General features: G+C 34.2%; 1 protein-coding gene across 11 annotated transcripts in view; it reads left to right on the forward strand.

Moving 5' to 3' along the window:
- PDGFC (platelet derived growth factor C) overlaps positions 1-27,843 on the forward strand; it is a 204,607-nt gene that overhangs the window by 78,703 nt on the left and 98,061 nt on the right. For 6 of the 11 annotated variants that reach the window (XR_012129600.1, XM_017654129.3, XM_036999248.2 and 3 more), the window contains one exon: positions 24,569-24,629. The exons of the other annotated variants lie outside the window; for them this stretch is intronic. Coding sequence is in view for 4 of the 6 variants with exons in the window: in XM_017654129.3 (XP_017509618.1) it covers positions 24,569-24,629 (61 nt within the window). In the remaining 2 variants the exon portion in view is untranslated. The remainder of the gene's footprint in view (positions 1-24,568; positions 24,630-27,843) is intronic. 11 annotated transcript variants of the gene reach the window in all.

The raw sequence follows: 27,843 nt of genomic DNA on the forward strand, positions 1-27,843 counted from the left end.
TGAATTATTCAGCCACAAAGCTAACTACCTTTATTCACCACCATGTCCTAGGACACATGCTAGGGAGGGGGGTGTGGGAGAAAGGTTTATACTATTTGCCTAAATTTGCACTTAACTTATTTAATTGAACAGTATAAAAGTTTGCTGAAAGGTTAATCTGAGGTCATGTTCATTTGTCTTTGGTCTCTGGCCAGCTGGTAATCACTACTCCTGAAGGGCTAGTGACTCTGAGGGTTAATGTCATAAGACTTTGAGGGTAATGTCCACAGCTTTGTGAATCCTCAGTGAAAATGTATATGCATGTGTATTGCTAAACGGATATTATGGGGTTATTAGAAAAATGGTTGGGGATCCATTTTTCTAATGGGGATATAGAAAATTTATATGGGGATAAAGAAAATATAAACCTTGAAACAACATATTGAAGGAATGCTCAGTGTTAGGCTTGTAAAAGTGTTCTTTAAACTTTTATTTGCTATTGTGTTGCCTTAGTAATATGTACAAGCAACATTGTACAGTTTATTAAGTTTTTTTGGTTTTTTTACATTAGCCTTGTAATCAACACATTACTGAGCATCTATTTACTCTGTAACAAACAACAGAGAGGGGGCTAAGAGATCTTGCTCCTGCCTCAAGGAGATGTCAGTTCAGTGACACAGACACATAATGGGGTGCCTGGCCTTTGGTGATGGGAAGGAAGAAGCTTTGTCTCTTAGTACATTTAGAATACATGCAGTGGTGGGGCAAGGGACCTGCTTATGGAAGACTTTTCAGAGAAGCTGAGACTTTACCCAGACCTGGAAGGCTAAGAGACATGTGAGATGGGAAAGACTTCTCCACGCAGGGGGCAGGCTAGCGCCAAAGCTGCAGCAGCATGGCCTGAGATGAGGAGGTACACGGTAATTTGCTCAGTTGGAATGTGGGCACAGGAGATGGATCATCACTTTCAGGAAGGAGAACCTCAAGCCTCCAAGAGGAACATGCTGCCCCTTGCAGTGGCCAAATCCCCTGCTTTCCTGGTCTCTCCACTTGGTGAGTGTGCAGGCCTCTCCTCTTCCTCTGTGATGAGGTTTCCAGCTACTTGTCTTGTGCCCCTCCGTGACTCACTGCCTCTAACTGACACCCCCTTACTGTGATCTTTAGTCACCTCACCTGACACATGTAGTTTCCAGACCAGTGCCCACCTTTCTTGTAGCCCAGGAGCTAACACAATGTAGAGCGCTCTGGAGGTGCTAATGCAGGCTGCCTGCTCAGGTCAAAGTCAGTAAGTAAAATAAAGTCATGATCAATGAATCAGTCAAATAACCAGGAAGATCCGCACATGTACTTCCAGGTCCATATACCTTTTCCCTTGGTAAACCAACATTTTGACCATTCAACCTTTAAAAAATAGCTATGTGCACACAGCTTTATTAAACTTTTATTTAAAAGCTTGCAAAACTACTACTTAGGTATGTATAGGAACTCAATTCCATTCATAAAGAAAGCCAGTTGGCTGCTGTTGAAAACTGGGCAAACCACAAGATTAAAGAAAAATAGAACAATACCTGTAAACTTCGCATCTCCTTTCAGTGTTGAGGTTCTCTCTATGAAGCTGGTCCACTTCCAGTCTGTGGAATTGTGTGGAATGGAGCTCTGTTAGCTGAAGAGCTCATGCCTGTGAGGTGAGCACGAGGCTGTTTTATATGTGAGCCCCATGTTACAGTGCTGGCAGTCCAGACTTCTGGACAAGCCACAATGTGTGTCATAGGCAGCATGGCAATTTCAGGGCATTGGCCTTGACTGTTACACAACTTGGAATCACAGTTTTCACATTTGGGCAGGTTACTTAACTCCATGAAGCCTGTATGTGCAATGGTAAAACACCTTTCTAAATACTGGGACCCTATGAGAATCAGTTGACATATGTATGTGTGTCTTGGAAAGTATAAAATGACATGTAAGTTAGATTGGATGTATAATGTGAAGGTATGATGTTTAGGGAAACTATGAGATTTGTGTGTGAGATTTGTAGTCACAACTGAGTATTTGGGTGGATGAGAAATAAAAACATAACTGTGAGTTAGGAAATCATGTCTGAAGAGAGGATAGGCCTCTGTCTGGACAAGAGAACTATATTTCTGGAGATAATGCCCTTGAGAAAATAAGAGGATTATAATCATCCAGAATAATGAGTGTCTGAATCCTCCATCACACTGTAGTAGACACACAGTGTGTTTGTTCCCTCAGAATTCTGAAGACAGTTCACAAAGGAATCATTACACAACAAAACTTTTTTTTGAAAAACGCTTTTTTTCCCTCAGACATGTTGTTCTTGATAAACCGTTTTCCCCTCTAATTTTGTGAGAGTTATATGTTCCCTTTTCTCCCAATGTATTGTGAATACTTAATGTAGGTAGCTACCGAAGGCTTATACCCCAATTGCTAAAAGATGCAAAATAGACCAATAATAAATGTACAATGCATGTGTGTGTCAGTGCGGGTGTGGGGGCAGAATGTTGGAGGAAATGAATGAAACACTAAGAAAGAATGATACGAATTACAGAACAAAAAACATAAAAGGTGAAGCAAGACTGAATGTTACGAAAAGAAATGAAAGCAACAGGGAAAAAGAAATCAACAAAAGTTTTAGGTAGAAATATGCAGGACTGAGGAAAGATCTGGGTGATGGGCCAAGCGGAAGAAAAAGCACCACATGACAGGGAGTGCTCTTTAGAGAGTATTTTGATCTCAATCCTAATTTTATGTTTGAATTTATAATCAGAAAAGATCTCATTTTCCTTACAGGCTTTCACAAACTAAATTAAGTTGAAATATTTAGATGGTAGAAATACTGCACAGAGTTAATAGTGTTTGTGTTGTGGCCAGCTAACTAACTGCAACCTTTTTTTTTTAAATTTTAAAAATGCTAGGATGAATGGGGTGTTCCTGGTAAGTCTATAAGGAAGGAGACAGTATACAGCTGGGGCAAGCAGGGCAGGGTTGCATTTGCAGCACTTACTCCCAGTGGTGACAGTGACAGCAAGTTCTACTGTTGATCAACGCAGGGGACTCTCCACGAGTCCCTCGTGGTTTGGCATGAATGTCTACGATTGTAACCTCTTAGGACGTATCCTGTGAGGATTATAGCACACATATACTGTAAAATCATGTTCAAATTTCCTGTTGGTATTTATCAATAAGAGATTTTAAAAATGTATCACTTATAAGGGAGATGGCTATTAGAAAACTTTTTTAACTATTACAGGAATAGATTGTCAGTTTTCTGCTTGACCTTGATTTAATCTTGAACACATGTTTGTCTATTCTTACTCTGTTATCAACATGGACTTCTAAATGTTCTTCAGCAATTGATTGATTTCTTTTTGTTTTTTGAAGGATGTTACTACTTTTCTAGCATTGTCAGTTAACCTACTAATTAGAAAAAGTAAAAAAATGTGTGACCTCAGGCAGGATGTTAATGCTTATATTTAATAACACACATAACCTGTTCATATTCCTGAAAAAGAAATAATAAGATTGTGAATGGAGAATGCAATTCTACTATAGCATTGCAATAAGTAGCACAGTATGTATGTTCTCTGCCTTTCTTTTTATTAAATAGCAGAGCTAGAGGAAGTCTTCCTATCAAGTTAAGTTAGATTTTTAGATAAATAATTAGTATACATACCTTCCTAAATCAGATTTTGACACCTACACTAAACCATGACACTACAAAACAGTCATGGTGATCTCCTTCCTCACATTTAGTGAATATATGACTAATGATGTTTAGATACAGAAATGAGTTTCTTAATTGTAGGTCATGTGGCTTTGTTTTAGGATGCATATTATGTGTCTACCTATAAGAATTATAATATAGTGTGTCATTACTCAGGGTATTTCTAGCTGCAGATAATAGAAAATTCAACTCATGGCTTAAATATTGGATTTATTGTCTTATCCAACAAGAAATACAGACTTAGGGCAGTTTCAAGCTTATTTAATTCAAGGTTCAGTGACATCATCACCAGGCTCTTTAAACCTTTTTTTGACTATCATCTTTAGCCTGTGGACTATAGTTTAACCTGAGGCTTGTCCCAGCATCAACTCCTTACATGGCTGTGTACAGACACAGAAAAGGGAAGTTTCTTTACAATTATCTCTGTTTAAGTACAGCTTGCCCTTCATTGGTCAGAATTGGGTCTCATGACCCTGCCTAGAACAGTCACTAGCCAAGGGGCAAGAAGACCAGCATGCACTGCGTTAGTTCATTAGTGATTCCTGCTGGGCAGGGGAGGTGTTCAGCCTCCCCTGAAGGGCTTGGTCACCTTGAGGAGGAAGAATAAAATCAAGGTTCTGTTAATGGAGTATAGTGAGTATAAGATGATATTTGGAATATTAACAAAATAGTGTCTGCCAGATATCAATTCACAATGTTTATATACTCTGCTAAATAATAAAAACTATTTTACTTTTTAATAGTTAGGAAAACCAAGTCTTAAACTAAACTCTAAGTCTTGTGGGAACAACCATTAAGAATGAAATATAAGTTAATCTTTTGGTCTTCTATGAATACTTTATTCATTGCAAAATAGTTTGGCTTTTTACTGACAGACGACTGAAGTCTCTAAAAAATTGCTCCACAAATGTTCTTATATCAATATTTATGATTTCATGTACATACTTTGCTAGAAGTTACTCTTGCTTTATCTTATATAATGTCTGCCCTTTCAAATCTCCATCTAAGTGCCTATTCCATCTCCACCGACCCCCAAGTCTCATCTCCAGCTAAACCTGCTAACAATTAAAGAAGCATTCCAGGTGATAATTATCAACCCAGGAGCTGTCAATTGTAGTGTAAGATTAAATATTAGTTTAAGTGTGTTAGGATACCTAAGAAGAATTTCCAAAATTATGTTTTTACATTGGAAACTGAAAATAAAGAGAATAGAGACTTAAATATTATATAAGACGAAATGGCAACAATTTGACAATACAGGCATACCTCATTTTGTTGCACTTGACAATGTTGAATTTTTTCAGATCAAAGGTTGGTGGGACCCCTGTATCAAGCCAGTCTGTTGGCACCATTTTTCCAACACCATTTGCTCACTTCACGTCTGTGACACATTTTGGTAATTCTTAGAGTATTTCAAACTTTTTCATTATTGTATTTGAATTGCTGTAATCTCATGATAAAAGTTTAACAGAGGAGTTGCCTTTTAGGGATGAGCAGTGCAAGTGGTTCCTTGAGATGGAATCTATTCCTGGTGAAGATGCTCTGAAGATAGTTGAAATGATAACAAAGGATTTAGAACCCAACATAAACTTACTTGATGAAACAGCAGCAGGGTTTGAGAGGACTGACTCCAGTTTTGAAAGATGCTCTATTGTCGGTAAAATGCTATCAAAACAGCATCTCATGCTACAGAGAAACCGTTTGTAAAAGGAGGTCCATTGATGAGGCAAACTTCACTGTTGTCTTATTTTAAGAAGTTGCCATAGTCCCCCCAGTGGGCAGCCCCACCACCCTGATCGTCAGTGGCTGTCAACACTGAGGAAGGACCCTCCAGCAGCAGAAATGACTCACTGAAGATCAATGGTGGTGATAGCATTTTTTAACAATAGAGTATTTTTTAATTAAGGTATGTACATTGTTCTTTTGAACATAATGCTATTGTGCATTTAATAGACTACAGTAGAGTGTAAACATGTAATGTAACTTCTGTATCCACCGGAAAACCAAAATAATTCATTTTCCTTGCTTTATTATGATACTCACTTTATGTTGGTGGTCTGGGACTGAACCCACAGTATCTCTGAGGCATGCCTGTAATAGAGAATGAAATTTAATATTTTCATATGACATTTATATTTAATTGTTAGGAATTTAGAGTCATAAAGACACATGATGCTTTTAAAGGGTGAACAAATATTCTAAACCTCATTAAATGCATTTAAAATAATTATTATAGTCTAGAAAATGTTGAAACTACATTTTCATTAGTCTGTTTACTAAACGTAACCCCAGTCATTCGTTTGAGGATATATATGTAATACAAGATTTCATTGGATGCTATTAAAATGGAAGAGACCAGATAAAATAAGAACACATGTATTTTCTATTTGTAGAGCAGAACTGATGGTAAAAAGTTTAGATATCAAATGTTTAAGTAAGGGGTGGGTGTATGTGTGTGTGTGTGTGTGTATGTGTGTGTGTGTACATGCACACATGTGTATGCACAAGGCTATTTTTCTCTGCATAGTCTATTTCTGCTAGAGTTAGGTCATTAATTTGGAAATGTCTAACTCAAGAAATATTATTATGGCCTCTCCAAGTATGTGACACCTGAAGCAACAGCGCCAGTAATACTGTGAACATGTCTTTCATCTAAAGGTTTATAATATGTATATCTAGACTGGAAAGTTCCTTTTTATGAGGGGTTTGCCTGAGCCAAGCCTGAACTCCCAGCAAGTTTAGGCCTACAGGTCCCATCATTCTCTTCTGAGGAAACATTGATAAGATTTCACTTTTGTAGACTCCATTAGATGATTTAGTGTGTTTTATGACAGCGAGGTAATAATTTTATACAAGTACATATGTAAAATCACTTCCACATAAAATATTTGCTGCAGAGAATTGCGGTTCCTTGTTTTCTAAGCCTTGGCATGCCTGCATTTGAGGTTTGGATCAGATAAGCATCTCTTCAGCCTCCAACAGCTACATGAAAGTGCTTGTCAAACTCAGCACCATTTTTCAGAGTTAAATCAGTGGGTTCCTTCTCTCATTTTTTTGATGGAACTGGAACTTTTAAATTAGTCTGAAGGAGACATGTAGCTTACACAGCTGTACAGACAAAACTAAGCCATCTGCAGTAGTCATTTTCTAATTACGAACACAAACTTTCTTTCTTTAGATGACAGGCCTTTGATATTAAAAATTATGTCATAAAGATACATGTATATACTTAAATCTGCTATAGAAACAAATATTTAAGTCCAACAAAAATATAGTATGGTGTAAGAAAGACACAAATCCTACCATTTGCAACAATATGGATGGAGCTAGAGGGTATTATGCTCAGTGAAATAAGTCAGGCAGAGAAAGACAAATACCAAATGATTTCCCTCATTTGTGGAGCATAACAATGAAGCAAAAGAAGGAACAAAACAGCAGCAGACCCACAGACTCCAAGAGGGGACTAGCGGTTACCAAAGAGTAGGGGTTTGGAGGGTGGGTGGGGAGCGAGGGAGAAGGGGATTGAGGGGTTTTATGATTGGTACACATGGTGTGTGTGGGGATCATGGGAAAGACAGTGTAGCACAGAGAAGACAGTAATGACTCTGTGGCATCTTACTACACTGATGGTTGCAATGGGGTATGGGGGGGACTCGATAATATGGGTGAATGTAGTAACCACGTTGTTTTTCATATGAAATCTTCGTGAGAGTGTATATCAATGATATTTTAATAAAGAAATATATATATAGTATGGTGCATTTACAAATTCCTGTGTACATATTTTAAATAATTATTAGAGTATTTGGTTTCATGACCTATTTCTATTACTGGAAAGGGGGAAAATAAAATGAAGAATTCTTCAAATTCCACAAATGTTAAGTATCCATATTTCAGCTGATTTTATCTAATTATTACAAAGCAAGTAAGTGTCAGATGTGGAATCAAAATATGTTTGAATGTAAAAAAATACACGAGACCTAGGGAGTATTCACTAAACTCTGAATTTAATTCATTTGCAGTTACTTAAGCTACAGCGTTTTGATCTGTATTCCTTTATGGATTCTAAGACTGAACTTTCACTAAAGCCATGAACTTAAAAATTGAAAGAAATGAACTGAAAATTAAAAAGGACAAAAACCAAATAACCAAATAACTTCTTAAGTAATAACTATCATACTTATTAAATAATTATTCTATAAAAGAAAAAGAAAAAGAAACTAAAGGACAAAAGCAAGGTATTTACCAGTGTAATGATTGACTATCACTTACTTTATTTCATGGAAATAGAAATGAAGTCTATAGTAGACTGGATGCCATGTTATAAAGATCATCCTTGAAATCTGTTTGTAAAAGAGGATTGAAAACTTCATCCAACATGGGATAGAGTCACAGACTCATTAGTCTGTTTATATATTCAGTAAAATGCTTTCTGTTGAACTTGTTTCCTAATATGTATATGGGATCGGTGTATTTGGATATGGACAAACTGAATTTCACAATGTGTTTTAAATATTAAAATTTCTCTTTTCACCTTTGTAAATAAGTAGCAAACAGTATACGTATTTAGATTAAAACATTTAGAAAATTCTCATTACTTTTACTTCTGTAATATCTTACATAGAAAGTATGAAGAGGCCACATCTAGTGGTTATTTTACCTCTTTGAATACATGTAACTCTTTTTACTGGTTCTTATTAGTCATGTTATTGACTATTTAAGGTATTACATGTTGGAGAGAGAAATGGCCAGAAACTCAGGTCTCTGTGTCTGATCTCTAGTCTGGTAGAATGTAACTGACTCCCAGGCTAGGTTCTGAACGATGTGTTAGCAGTAAGACACTCAAGCATAAAAGCACATTCTTTATGCCCACTGAGTTTCTGCGTGATGATGCTGGCGACCACAGAAAGCCTTTCCCACAGTCTAGACTCATACCTGGATTGGGGTCTATTTCTTGTCTCTTTTACTTGAGGATCAGCCCTGAATGTGGCCTTACAGATTTTTATCATTCTAGCTGAGAGAGAAGGAAGTCAGATGAAAAGATAGGGAGTACCCTTCCACATGAATAGAGAAGGCTCAAGCCATCCTTGCTGTGCTTGCCTTCCCACAGGTTTCCTCCTGGCCTTGTTTGTCTTTCCTTCTAGGGCCATCTCCAAGTAGGATAGGACCTTAAGGAGGGGAAAGGATCCTTAGGGATCCACAGAAGAATACATGCTTTTAGTTCTTCTGCTAAAAGGTTAGGGTGGATTAGTTCTAAATGGCCTATAGAGAAGTTCCTTAACTTCCCCCTCAAGATGGATGTGAGAGTACTCTTTGCCAAAGGAGACCCTTATCTTGTGGGTGTGCTTGGATGTGGGTTGGATTCTCAGCAAACGTGAAGGCTAGTGGAGAAGTAGCAGAGAATCCCCAAAGCACCCCTCCACTCTGCCCATTAGATGTGATGATATTGTTAATGAATTTTTCAATGAATTAAAATAACAGCTTAGATAAGCAGCTACAAGACTTTTCTTTAAGATACTGTGAGGAAAAACAAGGCTCAGATCATCACAGTAGGCCTTATCTTTATCAAGAAGAAAGTTAAGAAAACATATCAAGAATGCTATATAATTGTGACACATAATAGTAAATGATTATTGGCAATAGTCTAGCTAGTTTTCTTCTGCAAATGGAAAATGGGCAATTACACTGAAATGTTTGCATTTTTTTAGAAAATTCATAAAATAAGTTTACATAACCCTTGCTCTTGAAATTTATCATTCCTTGACTAGGCTAAATGTAAGCATGTGAAAGAAAAGATAATGCAGCAGACTAGGATGAGATGTGGATAAAGAGCTTGAAGCACACCTGAGTACATCTATAGTTTTCATATCTAAAAAACTTAAATGACTTTGATCTGATGACTGATCCAGTCATTTTCTTGTCCTTACTCAAATATTCAGCTGTAAATGAAAGGAGCTGGAGCAATGATCTTTAAAGTCTTGTCCAGATGTACAGTATTATGAAATAATAGAAACATGAAACAGCATATAAAAGAATGCAGTGTTGATTGATCTAGACAAAGACACATTCAGAAAAGTGATTGGAATTGATATGACGGCTTGACTAGTGGGCATGACATCAAGGAGGGGTTACTGAGTGACTTTTTCTAAGTTATATGATAGAACCTGAAAGCTGCATGTCTATAATAACACAGTAAAAATTCATTTAACCTTGTTCTTACAGTGGTTTTAGAGAAATCCATTTCAAAACCTGATGATTCCTTTTAGTGAAAAGATCAACACTAGAAAAAATATAAACTTTTTGAGAAGAGTTACCCTTAACATGAGACATTCTGTGATTTTAAGTGTCATGGGTGGCATACATTAGTCTTCTGAACACTTATGTTTATATATTTGAGATGGCAATTTTAACTATTTTACAATATGTTTCTGAAGTCTTTTTCCAATTGTCTTCTATTATGGATATTAAATGCACATTTAAGGGTAATTATCTAATATTGTTCTACTTTTCCTCCACATTAAGTGACTTATGTAATTAGTTATAGTTCTGTGTTATTATGACTTCTTGGGCATAGGGAGAAAATTTTCTTAAGGCTTTTGAGTTTTCATGCAGCTTTTTTTCCTTAAAATATTCTTGTCAGAAAATTCTTTGATTAGAAGAATTTACAAAGAAACTAAAAAACAGATAACGAATGCCAAGCTTTGAAAACTCAACTTTCAGATTAAAGAATAGATTCTCAGTTGTGGAAAAGTGAAACAGTAGAATTCATAAAACTTGGGAGACTTATTACTTGAGATATAAAAATCCAAACTGGAAAGTCTGCCTGGTAATGAATGGTCTTAAAAATAATAATTGATAATTTTACTTTGAAGATTATTAGAGGCTTGGAAGGAACTGAATAAAAAGGAAAAGTAGTGTGTTGTTGAAAAATCAAAATAGGGAAAATCTGCATGTTCTATTCAGTAGCTTGCGTCCATAAATCACGTTTTAGAATACTGGAATTTAAATGCCTCGTTGTTTGTAGAAAGGCTTAACCAAAGACTGATCATCAGCTTGATTCTTTATTATTAATGGACTGTATTTGCTAGAGGTGCCCAGTTTGTGTTTTTCGTGCCTTAGGATACTTCATTTTTGTTATCGCTGCTGCTGTTAGGCTTTTTATGAAAGAGCGATACAAGAAAGTAAGCAATTTAAGAGAGGCAACAAGGACTTGAAATCTGAAGTGCTTTGCTTTCTCAGCCTGGCCCAGTTTTTGCTAGATGGGATTGGGTGATTGATTTTATGTCTTGGTAGACCATTTTTGTTATCTACACATGGGCACATAAGTCTTTCAAAATACCTTGTGGAGATAACAGAAATTAATTAGTTACTCTCATCAACCAGCAGAGACAAACCCTTCCTTATTGTGATATCCATAGGGACAATGATTTAAGGGTTAAATTTCATGTTTTTCAAACTAAAGTCTTAAGGCTCATCAAGGTTTTTCAGTGTACAGCAGTAAGGAAACCTCCAGAAGGAAGAACAATGGTAAAAGAGGGAACTAATTTTTGAACATAAGTGGTGTGTAAAACACCCTACAAGGCAACTGATACTATCTATGTTTACAGATGAATTATGTGGGATACAGAGATGCTATGCAAATTAGTCACAATCACATAGTTATTTAGCAAATGGTTGGGAAGATTCAAAGTTAGACATATTTCAATTACTTAGGACCTATAAGGTATCAAGTACATGTTAGTCTTTGGAAGTGCTATGATTAATTAGACATAGGACTTCTTTGCAGGAATTTCTTTTAGTGGTAAATCATTGTTCTCTAATTCTAAAGTTCTTGCTCTGTTCATTATTGTACAATAGTACGAGGATTGGAATTACAGATGGTGTAAAGATTCTATCCCACTTACAGGAAATGCAGGCAGTAAAGTTTTTGAATGCTAGAACAATGATTATGTATTACTTTGGTCTGCACTGGGAAACCATAAGTGCAAAGGAATTTGAGTAAAAGAATGACATTATTTTAACTGATTTGTTCATTATAATTTTAAAAGTCATTTTTTGGTGAATTTTATCACTAGGGAAATTCAGTCTGCCATATTTTGGTTATATCCTACTTTTCGTAATCATTTCATGATGCCTAAGCACAAAATGATTGGGTTCAGACTGGACTTGACTGCCCCTGGTTCAAACCCCCCAGCGAATCAGTTTTCCTTTCACAGATCTAAGTCACAGCCAGCCATCTATCTAACCCACCCATCCACTCATTTACTAATTGCACAAATATTTAAGTGCTTTCCACATGCATGGCTCCGAAGCTAGTAGCCCTGGAGTATGATGGTAAATGAGGCAAACTTTGTCCTACACCGAAGGATTTACCTTCTAATTGGGTAGGCAAACAGCAAATGACTAAGTGTTCTAATTGCATTTATTATGTGTGCTATGAAAGACAAGTAGAGCCTGCAAGGAGATCATATTACAGAGATCCTGTGTTAACATGGCAAATGAGGTAAAGTCTCTGAGCAAATGACACTCATACTGAGATCTAAAGAGTGGATAGAGTTCGAGAGGAAGCAAGAGACAGAGAGGGAGAAACGAATGGGCGGGGTGGGAGTGTTGGGGGGTATTGGTTGGAATTCCCAGAGATGGTCTCAAAAGGAAACAGCATATTCCATTTTATTTCACTTTTGCCTCTTCTGAATTTCTAGCACTTTAGTGTTTGTACCAATCATCCTGATTTATTAACTAAACATATAAAGTAGTATATCATGCTTTGTCTTATTGTACATTCCCAATTGTACATTCCTAGAATATTCAAATTTATATTTTAATCACCACAGTGCATCAAACAATGCTTTGCATATACATCTGCTCAACTGATAACTGATATAATGTACTACTAGTTTTTGCACGATTTGGAATGAAATCAAGAAGGAAGAATTTTTATAAAAACAACCTATAAATGCATCACTTATCCTATTATAATATCATTATTTACCTAGAATGATTTATTTATTGTCATATGAATGTGCCACTTAAAATTTGTCATCAGTAATTTTTCAATTAAAAGAGAGAAGTATTGAAAATGAAACTAGTTGTTTTGTACCTTGAAAATCATATCATTATTAGGTGATATTGAAATGATTCATTTGAGATGTTTAGGTAAATGGACCACTCTTTTTTAGATGATGTATTGCTTTTGATTATTGAAAAGTGCAATACAGATATTTGATGTGTTAATTGAAGATACATTTCCTAGCTAATACTCTCAGAGAAGGACAGGGTATTACACATAGGAATTGTACTGCCAATTTTTGCATTCATGGCATTTCACCAAATGAAAATAAGCTATTAACAATGAGAAAAACTTTAAAGTTTCATAATTTTAATTAAGATACTCTTTTCCTAACAGATAATATAAAAATAACTTTTTAAAAATATTTTATGCCTTCAATATTTCAAAGTTCTCACCAGAAGTTCTGTATTATGAGGAAGGAACTGATGTTATAATCTGATATTTAATGAAGAGTTAAGCAGACAAATAAGAAAGAATCCTGGTAACCAGAAGCCTTAGCAGTGTGAACAGCGACTAACGTTTTCATAGGCTCCCTCAACGTTTTCTCTTAATACAGTACGTAAACCCTGTCTCCACAGTCATGTGTAATTCTCCATGATTCCATTTTCTCATCTATAAAATTGGCAATTAAATGGTACCTATTTCAAAGGTGTGTTGGGAAGAGTAGACAGAAAATGTATTCTGAAGCTTATTTCAGAGTTCTTTCCTCATATTTTTATAATTTACAATATTGTGAGGGCCTGATTAGGAATAGATCTTCTTTCACTAAGTTTGTAAAGGACACAGGGAACCTTTGTATCTATTTACTCAGGTTATTGTTTAGGTTTCCTTTTTTCTCTACAACAAAGTATTTGTGTTTGATTCAGCTTCTGTTCCAGCTTTGACATTTTCTTCCTCAGGAACATCTATCATTCTAAAGTCGAATCTCCATTCTTTTGTGTTCTCTATCTATTCACATCTCTATCTCCCACATCTCAAGGTAATGGCTCCTCAGCATTTCACTAATAACGTAAATTGGTTTTAAAGTTACTTCTTAAAGTTTTTATGCTAAATCACTTCTGTGATGCATTTTTCCTGATTTGTCAGGATAATATTCCCTTTTTCTTGCACTGTACTATTTATTTTTCACTGTGTTCATATATTTATTTTACCATTTACCTTGTTTGAATGAAGAGACATCTGGTGACAGTGGGTGTATCCTGGCAGGTAGGGTGGACTTCTGGGGCATGGCCTGTCCTCCACTTGAACGATGGTCATATTCCCTCTTCAACTCTGTAGCTAGAGGGAGGGTTGACATGTATATATCCAGCCCAGTTTCCAGTGAGGAGGGGTATCTTCCATCTTTATTCCCTCAGATTCCGTTGTTCTTCTCCAAACAAGAACATGGCAGACATCCATAAATCCCACCCTTCTCCGTCACCAGGCGGATTCCTGAATGCACCCTGGGCGTAGCAGTTCACCTTCTCTACTGCAATTTCAACTTCTGCCATTTCTCCTTTTCTCTTGTATTCATCCATTATTTTTGCTTTGTTTTCTGATAATTGAAAAATCTGAATGGTTGAGCACATACAAGGCTGTGAATATACATAAAATGGCTCTGTCCGTTTCAAAACTAAGTTATAAAATAGAGGGATATTTATTTAGTCTGGCATAAATCCAGTGTTTTTGACTACGAGGCAGCTTCAGGGAACGTGTAGTATCTTCCTCTTATTTCTGATGGATTGGCTGGTTTTGTTTCTGGAACTAAATCATAGGTAAGCTACTGATTTATTTTTCAGCTTCAGCTGACTTGACTTTATCATTTGTAGAAATTCTCCCCAGATTATATAAGATTTGTTTTGCTAGTCGTAGCTTTCAGTTAAAGTTGAGTTTTTATTGTTTTCTAGGATTTGTCTTAGAAACCACTTTAAAGTCATTTTGTGTTTGACAATATTCAAAGCTGGATATTTAAACAAAATATTTTAAATATTCAAATAAATACTGATATACAACCTATGATCTATAATATTTTGTTTGTTAAATCCTCTGATATAGTATTATGGTATTCATTGATTTTTCTTTCCTTGTTTATTATACAACAATTTACTAACTAAACAATATGTAGCTATCCTTTATCACATTTTATGAGCATCTTATAATTTAATGTCTCACATTAGAGCTAATGTTCAAAAGGCTGTGAGGCTGTTGATTTTGATTTGAACACAGAAGGTACTTTATGTCTCGCATTTGGCCGTGCCCCTTCTTCATCAGTGTTATGAATCTCCTGAGAAGTACCACTGCAAACGAATATATATGCATATGTAGCAGTGACCGCCAAATGTGTTATATAGTTGTAAGTCACGGATGAGTTTGGGCGTTCAGTGTTTTGAACAGAAGTGACTAGTTTCGGATAATTTAGTAAGTAAAAAAAGATCTCTGGAGCAGTGGGGCTTTAGTATTCTTTGAATCATTACTTTGCATGGATGACTGTTTTTTTGCTCAAAGGTGATATTTTTCTTTTTTCCTTTTTTTTCTATCAAGCGATAATACTTCTCCATTATATATTTTCTGCAAATACTTACTAAAACCATATAAGTCCAAAGAATGTGTAGGTTCTTGATATAAAACACTGAACACATCAGCCTTGTTTCCATTCACATGACCTTATAGCTTTTATACCAAACTTGACATTGTATTCTTTACTTGCACAGTGTTTACCAAAATCCTATTTATCTGTGCTATTATTCAGTAAATATTTTTTTCTTACATTGAGGAACTTTTTTCTTAAATAAATAGATTTTTCACAAGAAGCTGTAGGAAATGTTCATGCCAGCAAAATATAATTTGTATATATTTAATACCTATTAAAATGAATTATCAACTGGTAAAATAAAAAGCATGCCATTTTTATGTACTACCCAAAATCATACTAAGAACTACTAGTGGTACAGTTAGCACACTTTCAGAAACAGCGGTGCAGAACAAGGACTGGATAACAATTCCGAGCTGGATAATCTGGAAAGGGCTGGCTATCAATATCACTTTGTAAGCCAGGAGGGGTGAGACTAGAGACTATGTCCAACTATGCTTCCTTAATCTATCCTAGAGCACTTTTAATACTGATGGGGAAAAAGTACTTTAAAAAAAACTAGCTTTGGAAGGGGACATTTGTTATAAATAGTAAATATTTCCTGTATTTTCTAAATGTCATTATTCATTTAGCATTATATATACACCTTATTTCACTGTAAGAATTTTTAACAAAAGCCTTAAGAGTACAAATGAATTCTGTTACTCATAGCAATCCTAAAATGCATTTGAGCTTGAATGTTCATTGTGTTCAGAAAGCATTTCTTTTCAAAGGGCAAATCATTTGAAATTATGTATTCAGTTGCATTCACATGGAATGTCAAAAAGGAAAAAATGATTTCCAGTCAAGGAGCTAAAACTTAAACAAATCCTTCAGTTACAGACTCGTGAAGGCCTATAAGGTTAAATTACAAAATGTGTGAGTCTGACAGATGTGCCTTGGGCGTTCAGATGGGATGAGATCATTGTATGCTATAGGTCCAGGGGCTTTGTGCAAGAAGTGGACCCTGGCTGGCCCTTTGAAGTCTTGAGTCAACAGGGTATTCCAATTCAAGTGCATCAAAGCGATACCACCAATATGTTTGCTAATGTATGTGCTAGAAAAAGCAAATCCTTGATCAGTTTTTTGGATTTGAAGATCTAGTCTTGTTTGCATAGACAAAGCCATAGACTCTTGATCTGGTTAACCAGAAATCTACACTTGTGTCATGTTGCTTTATGTTTGGGTTTAGTGATATGTGTGTGTGTGTGTATGTATGTGTATGTATATATGAATACATTTCAGCATATTATCACATGCAAAATAAGCATAAACACAATAAATGACAGCAGCTGGGGCTGTTGTTAAAATGGTCCAGTTATAACCAGAGTGGGCAAAAACTATCATTTTCAATCTACAGTGGTAAATTAGGATTTCAGTGATCTGATATTATGGGCAGCCTTTCTTAAGAGGTTTATTTTTGTAATCTTAGGGGTTTTTTTTGTTATTACTCATCCTTTATTAGTTTTTTCCTTTAAAAATGTGCCATTGAGTTACTGAGAACCAAATAAATGTATAGACTTTTTAGAAAAACTATTTGAGAAGCCTTCTGAGTTATGTTATAGGCAGTAGTATGAAACAGTAGATGTAAAATGAGTGCATAAGGTGACACCTTCATCTTTTTGTATATACCGCATAATCAGGATCCCAATGTTTGTTTACAGTAAGGCTTAAGTGTTACAGGCTAGCCTATAGCTTTTATAAATCATTCATAGAATCCATTTACTTTGGAAAAAAATTTTAAGATAGTTTTTTATTTAAGCTCATGCCTGAAGTACTTAAGCAGTATATTCTAAGTATATTTTCATTAATAAATGATTTTCCTAGAGTCTGTTTTAACCCATTTTCATTTGAATTTTGTATTTTAGGCACAGTTTATATTCATCCTTGTGCAAAATATAAATATGTGTCTATTGAGTAGAAATGATGGAAAGTTTTAAAAGAGCTGAGAATGATAACAGATGAAGTTCTCTTTGCATGGCCCATTAAAAAAGTAAATGTCTTCATTGTAATTTTTTATTATAACTTCGCCATTTCTTATCTTCAGTCACATTTGTAAATCAAAAACTCAGAATGACACATTAACTTTTTGGTTAGACTCACTGGGTCCTTGTGGCTGCTTGTTTGTTATCTTGATTTCCAGTCTTTGCCAGGAAAATATTTTCAAATCTAATCCTTTTTAGGCATGTTCGTTTATAAATTGCCTAGGTTTGTTCCAGTTCCTTCCATTTGTCTCTTTTTTTTTAGTGCTAATATTTGCACGGAATTTCTTACGCACTTCCCATAATAAGCTGATTAAAACCCCTGTGCTGGCATCTACTTAAGAGAAGTTGCAGCTGCTAGTACAACTGAGCAGTTAATAGGAAGGAACACTAAGGATTATGGCCTTTTCCTTCCCACATTGGTTTTCTTTACACCATGTTTACAAAAAGCCTCCTGCTTGTGAACAGTCATTCTGTTTACCTATAGGATTTTCCCTCCACATTTACTTTCAGTATTTCAAATCACTCAGCAGTCGGTGTTTATCTTCTTGCCTTACCTTTTTTTGGTACAGTTTCTATAATGAAACTTTATAATAATTTTATAAAGCATACATTTTTTTCTGTTATATAACTATAGAAAGTATAATATACAAATAAATTGCATTAAAATAGGGTTCCATTTTGGAATACTGTGTGAACATGTACTGTGAGAAAGTCACATAGTTATCCTTAGAAAATGGCTCTGTATTAAAAGATACCTTAATCTCCGTGGTGTTCACATATCAGCTGCATAGGGATTGAGGGTCCTTTTTGAAACATCATTCCATATTTCTTTTTTTAAAAAACAAATTTAAAATAAATCTGGATTAATAAGTCTTGTGGAAACAACTTAGTAGTATCAATTTATTTATGAAAAGGGTAAAAGCCATTTAAATATAGAGGGATAACACTTCAAGAGTTAACACAGAGAACAAACTTGAAACTGCCTTACAAGCAGAGGACAATAATATGTCATGTGCTCATCTTTTCATTCAAGATTTAAGACAAAAACATTTAAGTTCATTTCAGCCTTGTGGTTTTATAACATTGTGAAATATTGTCTGTCTTGAAATACTTTAAACTTTAGTGCTAGTGAAATTCCTTTGCATGAGATTAATGGGTAGGAGATGGGAGGAGAGGAAAATGAAAATACTACTATGGTAAAATAAGACAAAAAAAAATGACTTGTTAAAGTGTAATAAACATGTACAGAGAAGTAAAGGGAAGAAGAATCTTGTAGAGGCATGAAGTGGGGAAGTAAGACAATTGTTTTTGTTCAGTAGACACTCCTAATTTATTACTGTCTCCTGGCTGTGACTCCAGTCTTTTTTGTATTCTCTTAATGAATAACAGGGTTTCAAAATCATAAAAGAGTGAAGACAAGCATTCTATTATATAGTTACCTTTAAGGCAGATCATTAGATAAATATGAATTTATTAATTCAAAAAACACATATTGGGCACTTCCTATCGGCAATGTACTATTCCAACAATGAGCAGCAATAAACAATACAGACAAAATCCCTGTTTTCAAGGAACTTACCTTCTGGGAGGAAGAGAAGGTTAATAAATCAAATGCATGTTACATGAGATGATTTCAGAGAGTTGTAAGCACTAAGAAAAAACTTAAAGTGATGTGATGAAGAACTTGTGCTAAATATAATGATAAACAGTCCTATTCACAACAGCTACAGAATTGCTACCTTTAAATTCATCTAAAAAAAATGTACCAGGTCTTTAACATTAGCTTTCCATGACTTTCTACCACCTAGATGATCACCAACCACCACTGTCTCTTGAAACAAAAAGAACTCTTAAAGATTGTGAATATGGAGACTTGCTTTTAAAAGTCACTTTGTTCAAGAGGTAGAAGGGTCACTGAGCATTATTGCTTAGAACTTTGTAGTTCAAGTAAATAACCCTTGAGTATGTGGCAGTGACCCAGGACTCCAGGGCAGCAGCCTGGCTCCATGTCATATGTCCTTAGCTCAGTAGGCAGTCAGTGAATATTTATTGACTACATTATTTAAGCACAATTCTGAAATCTAATTCTACTTAGAATTGGTTTCTGTACACAAATTTACTAAAAATTGCTGCTTTCTGTGTACATTAAAATGTTTTATTTTTGACTTAAAGATGTCAAGATGAACTTTGTGGGCACAGAAATATTTTTAAATATTATAATATAACTCCTTTATAAGACTTTTATTACATAAGACTTTTATACTATATACTTTTTATGAAGGAAGAGCAAATTAAAAATAATAATGAGGTCACAGTTACTGTCCCACTTACACTTTTTAATAACTTACACTCTTTAATAAAAAATGATCATGCAGAATTGTATGACCCGGCATCTAATGATGATTTAAAATTCTCACTGTACAATGTTAAAATTAATTTCCTGTACCATATTCACTAAAGGACAAAAGGAAAGAACCTACTTACTGTATAATTGTCCAAAAAAGAGTTTTCGTTAATATTGAGTAAAAAAATCAATTACCTATATAGAGCCTATGTATCTGTAATATTGCTATCTTTTAAAATTTTCTGTAATCTCCTTTATGAAACAGTCTGGAGAAAGATTTTAATATCATTGTAATAACAATTCTTTAAGAATCAAAAAATAATAACATATGCATCCTTGTGCTGCTGCTTTTCACCCTGACTGAATAGGCTTTTTTCCTGTTAAAAAAAAAAAATAGAGGAAAATTCTCCTGTTGTCTTAAGTGTCTTCTGAAGATGAATCACTGTTAATTAAGTCACAAAGGAGCTAGGGTCAAATCAGATATAGTTTATGCTCTCTGACCCACCTCTATGGCTCAGGAGAACCACCTCATTTAAAATATTCCCACTGTTAATTACCCTAAGGGTTCAAGTTGCATGGAAGGAAATAGTTTTCTTACCAATCCATGCCTGCTGTTTGGAGCATGTTCCCAACAGGCCCATATTTGTTATTACTTTTTTGTTATCTCTGTTCATGTCTTGATCCAGTTAGAAGCTTTCTCCTTGGCTGAATAGCTTTGATAAAGTCTTATTCAGAATATTGCTGTAAGACAGTTCATATGAGGGCATAACAGTTTCTAGCCCACTATGGGTGCTCAAAAATTTGGTAACTGTTCTTGTCATTTGCACTTCAGAAGGACTGTTAGAGTAAATAAATCCTTCTTGTTGAAGTATAGAAGTGCAATTAAATTATCTGCTATATTCTTTTATATAGACATTTCTTGATAACAAGTCTTTAAAATTTCTCCAGAAAGATATTTTTTTAGTGAATATAAAGAAATTCTGAGACTAAATTACACATTTGACATACTTTTTTTTCAGAAAATATTTTAAACACTTGTTTACAGCTGCTTTGGAAGTCTGAAGTCTTTGAAATCATTTTAAATTTTAAAAATCATTATTTTTATGTAAAAAAACATGTAATCCCTGTTATATATGTGTGTGTATGTATGTGGGTATTTCTTTTTCAAGTCACTCCAAAACTCAAGTTGATTTTTCAGAATGCATTTCTTTTTTAATCCCTGATTGCTAAATTGGTTACTCTTTTACACTGATACTATTTTTCCAAAATGGCACTGTTAAGATCTCTGATTCCAGAGTGAAGGACTCATTGTTTGGTTTGCTTTATAATGGACAAGTCATTTTTGGAGAATGTGTTTTTAACCTTAATTTCATAGATGAAATGGTTCATAGCTTCTAGAGGCTGGATGAGTATTCTGAAATTGTATGGTATTGTGTGAAAAGTCTGAGAATAGGTTAACAATTTTCTGGTTCCAGCATCTCTGCCTTTCATTAGATTCTCAAAACTTTCTCAAGCCATTGGTTTAAAGGGCTAAAAAAAAATAGTTCTTGTTTTTAAACACTTGGTTCAGAAGTTTAACATACTTGAGGATTTTGGAAGCTTAGTTTCATCATTAGGGCAGTTATGAAGGAGCTGAGGCTTTAGATGTTGTTTAGCAAATCATGTCAAGGTTTGTTTTTTGTCTCAAAAACTTCCTACATTATTATATTATTTTGTCCAGATCATCCTACCGTCATGCTCCTTACTGGAATGGTGCTACTCTCGTATTGTACCATGCGTAATACAGTCAATTTTAAACATTACCTTTCATACCCGTCATCTGGAACAGAAAAATTAAAGACGTAAGGACAATTACATTTGTGGTATTGGTATTGTGGTAAGAAAAAAAATCATGAAGAAAAAAATATCACCTTTGTTGTTGTAACATTAAGTGTAACATATATGTGTTTCTGAAGTCTGGCCAAGAAAATGGGAATTTTATTTTTTAAAACAGATACTTTTGATTTCAGAAAGAAAAAGGAATGCTTCCCTGAATATGATGCTCTTTAGATGATTTTTGCAGTTGCGGGAAGTTTTATTTTAGACATCTCAAAGATCATAGCAAAGTAATTCCAAACATGCATTTAATGTAACTTATTCTTGATGACATTAGCAGTAAGTTGCTGGTGTCTTTTTATATAATTCAGGGGATTTTGGTCAATTCTTCGTAAGCCAGTGATTGTCCAGGAATCAACCTATATGTCATCCTTTTTACCAAATTATCTTTGTAAATAGGTTTGCAGCTGAAATTTGGCCTCTGTTTCTAGGCAGTTCAGCCAGTCAACAAATACTTACTAAATGAGGCACTGTGTTATTCTTTGGGGGATACAATACTAATAAAAATCAAACAGTGAAAACAAAAACCTAGGCAAAATCCATGATCTTTTAGTTTGTTAATTACACTATACACAGATACTTTAAAAACTAAAGCAAGTAAGTAAATGAATATATACATGAGACCTGCATTCACTGTAAGGATCAACAGTTTTTACTTTTATAGTATGGTTTCATTTTTTTCATAATTTTTAACTCTAATTATTAAGTATATTTTAAATGATCTCTTATCTTCTCTAAATTGATATGTAATTTGAAAGCAGTATAAATTCTGGGAGAATGTCTACGAAGTAATTTTAACAGGTGAAGGGGATTAAGAGGTACAAACTTCCAATTATAAAATAAGTCACAGGGATGAAAAGTAGAGGGTAGGCAATATAGTCAATAATATAATAACATTGTATGTGACAGATGATAAGCATACTTAACTGAGACGAGCATTTTGTAGTGCACATAAATGTAATCACTATGTACACTCGAAACTAATATATTGTATGTCAACTGTGCTTCAATTAGAAAAGAAGGAAGGAGACAGGAAGAGAGTGAGAAGGCAGGCAGACTGGAAGAATTATCTGCTTTATTGTTCTAAGCAGTGGGAAGGAACCATAATCCAGCAATTCAGTAATAATTGGTAAAAATGTCTCCTGTCTCATTGGTAGTATTAGAAGCACCTCACAAATAACCAATGGAAAAGCAGTTAAAAAGAAAAGTTATTAGGATTGTTGCTTTGTTGCTGTTTGCTTTAACCTTCCTTGAAATATAATCCTGTAAATGTAATTGATGTTACCAAATTTACAAAAACAAAGTTCTACTCAGTGGGAGAACTTGAACAAGGATGCTACCAGTCAAACTGATGTCCAGGTTGAAAGATTCCCTGGTATCGTATGATGTAGTGGAAAGAGAAAAAGATTTAGACTCAAAAAACATGGATTGGCAGTTAAGGTCCCTTGTCATTAGGGTAATCATATATCCAAGTTTCCTGGGGACGATAATGGTTTATGTTTGTTGTCCTGATGCAATAATGCCACCGTCTTTCATTCTTAAAGTTGTATTATTGTTTGGGGCAAGAAATTATATGGCCAACTTACTGTGACAACCAAATCTATTTCATAATAATAAAGTTTGTGTAATACATGTGGTTTTCAAGGTTGTTGTGATAGCTGGGAAAAACATCTAAGCAGGTGCTTTGTAAAATGAAAATCATGCTAAGAGCTATAAAGAGGTGTATAAATATTAGTATATTCATTTGGGCAGAATGGTTAAGGTGACCATATAAAGGAAAGTGGTTTTATTTTAATCATTTTTGAACAAATTGATGTTGTTCTTGTTTGAGTAGTTGTGTAATGCCCTAATTTCCCAAAGTGTGTTATGTTGAAATCAAATCACAGACTATGACTACAAGGAATATTGAAAACTAGACTTTTTTGGTAGTAATGAGAAGGAATAGATTTCACTTAATAAAAATGTCAATGAATTTACCAAACTGAAGGAGAAAAGTAGAACCAGTCATTTCATGATTTCATCAACATTCAATTCAGGTTTGAATGTTCTTACATTTTGCTTCTTTATCATCTTTAAGAAATACTTCTATTAGCTTTGGAAAATGATAATAATTGTATTTTCATAAGACATTATTAGTGATCACAAATTTTAATGCTTATCCCTATGAATTTGATCTTGAACTTACACTTTCTCCAAGAAAAGCATTTTCATGTGATGCTCCTCCGAACTCCATTTTATCTCAGATGATCATTGAACCTCTGTAAAGTGGCTGCACTTTAGTCTTTTGAATTTCTTCTGGGAGGCTGTATTAATTTAGTAAAAGTTACAGTCCTTATATTAATTTGAAACAAAAATAAAAGTTTTTACCAATTGCAAATGAATTTCTAACAACTTCAAGGTCTTTTAATCAGTAAGAAGAAGAAACTAATTTTCCCTAAATCTGAGAAGCTATTAACTGAACAGACATCAGGAGGACTTTAGAAACTTGGCAAGCAAGAGTCAGAGCACCATATGGAACTTTAAAAAATATAATTTCTGGGACAAAATGTTTGGGTATAGTAATTACTACTTCACAGGGATGTTAAAAACATCAAATAGATAATATGTATGAAAGCATCTGGCAGTAACCTGCAATTTTGAGTAGGTGTTCAATAGATACTTGTTGAGTAAATGAGCAGGATCTGGGAAGACCGAAGAGTCAAGGGAATATAGACTACCAAATAATGCTCTTTCTTTTATTTTTTTCTATGCCAGCCAAGACCCTGTCCCTTAAAGATTGCTACAAATGACCATGAATAAAAGTTCATTTGACTGACTCAGATAATCATTTTTACAAGCTTTATGTGTCTCTTCAATCACTCAAATTTTTTTACTTCCAAAATCTGAAATTGAAGATTCTGAACCACCTAGATTAGGATTTGAGGTCACCAAAAGACTCAATTTTACTATCTCCATCTACTGGCAGGGAGGAACTATACCCAAGCATCTGGACTGGCATAGAAAAGAGGAGAAAGAACATTTAAAAGGTAAGCAAAACATATGTTTTTATTTACTCTGCATTTTTAAACTTTTCTTATCATACACTCTAACGTACTCTCACATAATTAAGGTTGATATAATGAATCTTATTAAAGAAGATAATTTGTTTAGGTGGCATGTTATTCTTACCTGATTCTTCACCATGAACAAGTGCAGACTTGAATGCCTTCTTCATAATGGGAGTCCTCTATCCTTAAACATCTAAATTTTTATCTAGTCGTTCCAATGCTCAGTGCTGTTTTCATATTCCTAATAATCTTCAAACTGCAGTGTGCTTACTGAAATGTGTCCAGTTTCATTTCTTTTTTCTTTGATCAATGTTAAAAATAATTTCTCCTGGCATATTATATTGACTGTTATGGCATAGAGAGAGTAGAAATATGATTCTCAAAGCATAATTATTCTGGTGTTTCTTAGACTTTTTTTTCCATCTTTTGGAACTATTTTCTTTCCATCCTTTGTAACTATTTTCTTTCAACAGAAAGTACTGAATAAAAATTTCTTCTTAATTAATGAATAAAAGTCTTAATACATATTTAGATTAGCATTTTTTTAATTTTGGTATTTTGCTTGCCCATCAGAAATCTTTTGTTTCCGTTGACTTTTAACAAGACTACAACCTTGAAATCAAATTTTGAAGTATTATAACTTCTATAAAATAAATATTTTGATGGTGTAGTTATACAAAAATAGATTTCTGTAAATGTAAATCATGTATTTTAAATGATTAGCATAGTTGTTCTAATATTTCTATTATGCATGTCTTTCTTTAAAGAGCCCTATCTCAACTTGAGAATAAGAGTAGTAGTTATTTGTCAAGTTAACTAGTATTATTACACTTGATGCAGTTAAATTAATTTGCACTTTTGTTCCTGTTAATGTTCTCCTGCTCCCACTGACTCCTTGAACATTGTTTCAATTTCTTTGTTCCATTCTGGAGGTCAAGGTTCCATTTCTTTCAGAAGAGGAATACATGGATTTATAGGGAACATGGGTGGAAGGTTTTCAAAATCAAAATTGGGTTTTATGGGCAAGAAGTTTCAGGGAAATGTTGTGTTCAGACAAGGCTTTTCACTTGCTGGGAGGTCATGAACACAGCTGGTCCATTTGCTGGCTGGGGGATGACACTCATATAAACAGTGCAAATACCATAAATAAGGATCTCAAATCTTGTGGCATCTGACAGTATCCAGTCTGACAGATATCCTCAAAGTCGTCACTGAGATCAGGTGTTAAGGAATAGATCTCTGAATATTCTTGAAGAGACTAGTGCTGATGAATTGTTAGAGAATAAATTTCTCACAAATGGAACTTCTGGTGGACTTTGAAAAGTTTCAGTCAGTCCCTGTTTTGAATAGAAATATGTGTCTTCTTGTACCTGTTCCATCTTCTGTTTCAGCTCTCCTTTTCAATCCTCCTCTAGATATTTGGTTTAATTTTAAAACTATTGTCATAAAGTTAGCTGTTGCTGAAGAATGCTGCCAATGGATATATTCAAGCCAGTTCTAGAATGAAGTATACTTAACATCTTCATGTTTATGCTTATTTGCTCTGTTTTAATAGACCAGCTAGGTGATAAAGTTATGTAGGCTGGTGTGAAATTACTTGGCACAGTTAGGTATTCTTATGGTCATTGCTACAAATGCCTTTGCTTTGATCAATAAAATTTATTCAACCAATTTGCCCACCAAAACTATGTTTTATTAACATATGGATTTAATCTCTTTAAAAAGCCTCACATTTATATTTCATCCATAATTTATTATCACTTTAAGATTGGCAAGAATTGCTGAAGGTGAAGTATGTGGTGGGGAGGTGATGTTTTTCAGCAGGGCAGAATGATTAGAAAATTCATGGATATAAGTTATTTAAACCTAGCCCATCAAGGGAAGTCATGTCCTAGTACAATTGCTCCTCATTTATCCCTGGTATAATTATGTGGAATTACTGCTGAAACCAAAGGTCTTGCTACAAATGTAGCTTATAAATCTCAAATATTGCTTATGAAAATGTGAACACTTTACCACTTACTGACAGCATTTAATAACATTTAAGATATAAGATAGGAGGATATTTGTAGAGAAGTGAGCAAATTATTATTTTTACTGTCTTTGGGTATTCATAAGAAAATCATAGGCACATTACATATAAATTATATATATATTCACCTTTGAACATAAAATGCTAAATAGGAACAGGAAGCCATAAAGTCTCATTTTTCATCATTAATTATTGCTGAATATATTAAAGCTGAAATGAATATATTCCCATTTGATTACATAGGAGTCATTTATCTTTCCTAATTTACAGCCTCACCTCAAAGAGAATTTTAAACATATTTTAAGTATTCACTAAAGGCATAAACTAATGGCATTATTTGCATGTTTTCTATGAAAGAGTGAGTTTTAACTGATTACATTTTCATTACTATTTTCATTGATGAAATTTAAACATCTTCCCATCAAAATGTCAGTACTGAATCTAGGTACTGTATGCTTACAAAGAAATATGTACCTACTTTCCATGTTGAAATTGCTAGTAAACTCCAATCTGAATGTAATAAATTGCATGTCCAGTACAGATAGAAAATTGACAGATGTTGAATATTCAAAGCAGAAGAGATTCTTTATTAAACACATTTTCTCATAAATAAGCTTGTTTGTTTAAAATTACATAATATGAATTTGCACTTAATCACATTAGCTACTGTTTGTCATAACATTATTTCAAATAAAAGTATTTTTGTACTTAAAATTCTTTAGAACTCCTAATATTTTATTTAAACTTTTTAATAGCAGTTTTGCTTAAACAAGAGAGTTGGTTAAATATTGAAAAATTAAAATCAGTAGTGAATATTTACAGTGGATGTTTCTTTTGTCATGAGAATTTCTCCAAATTTAACTCTATTCTACATTTTGGTTTTGGCCTCTTTATAATATCTAAAGTAATGCACAACTTAACACAGAATAAAAGATAATAGCATTGCCTAAGCATGCTTCCTTACAGTAATGTATGTATACAATTAAATTTATTACTAATTGGTGCATGATTAAGGGATTAAGGAGATTCTGTGTTTCTTATATACTTGGTTATTTATCCTGTGGCACAGTTGGTAAGATTATGGCCAGTTTATCTTCCATAAGTGAGCTTTCACTTAGAAACATTCTATCCCACTGTATAAAACCAAAGTAGGTCATTTTA

This window comes from Manis javanica, chromosome 3, assembly GCF_040802235.1.
Source record: "Manis javanica isolate MJ-LG chromosome 3, MJ_LKY, whole genome shotgun sequence".
Classification (NCBI taxonomy): domain Eukaryota; kingdom Metazoa; phylum Chordata; class Mammalia; order Pholidota; family Manidae; genus Manis; species Manis javanica.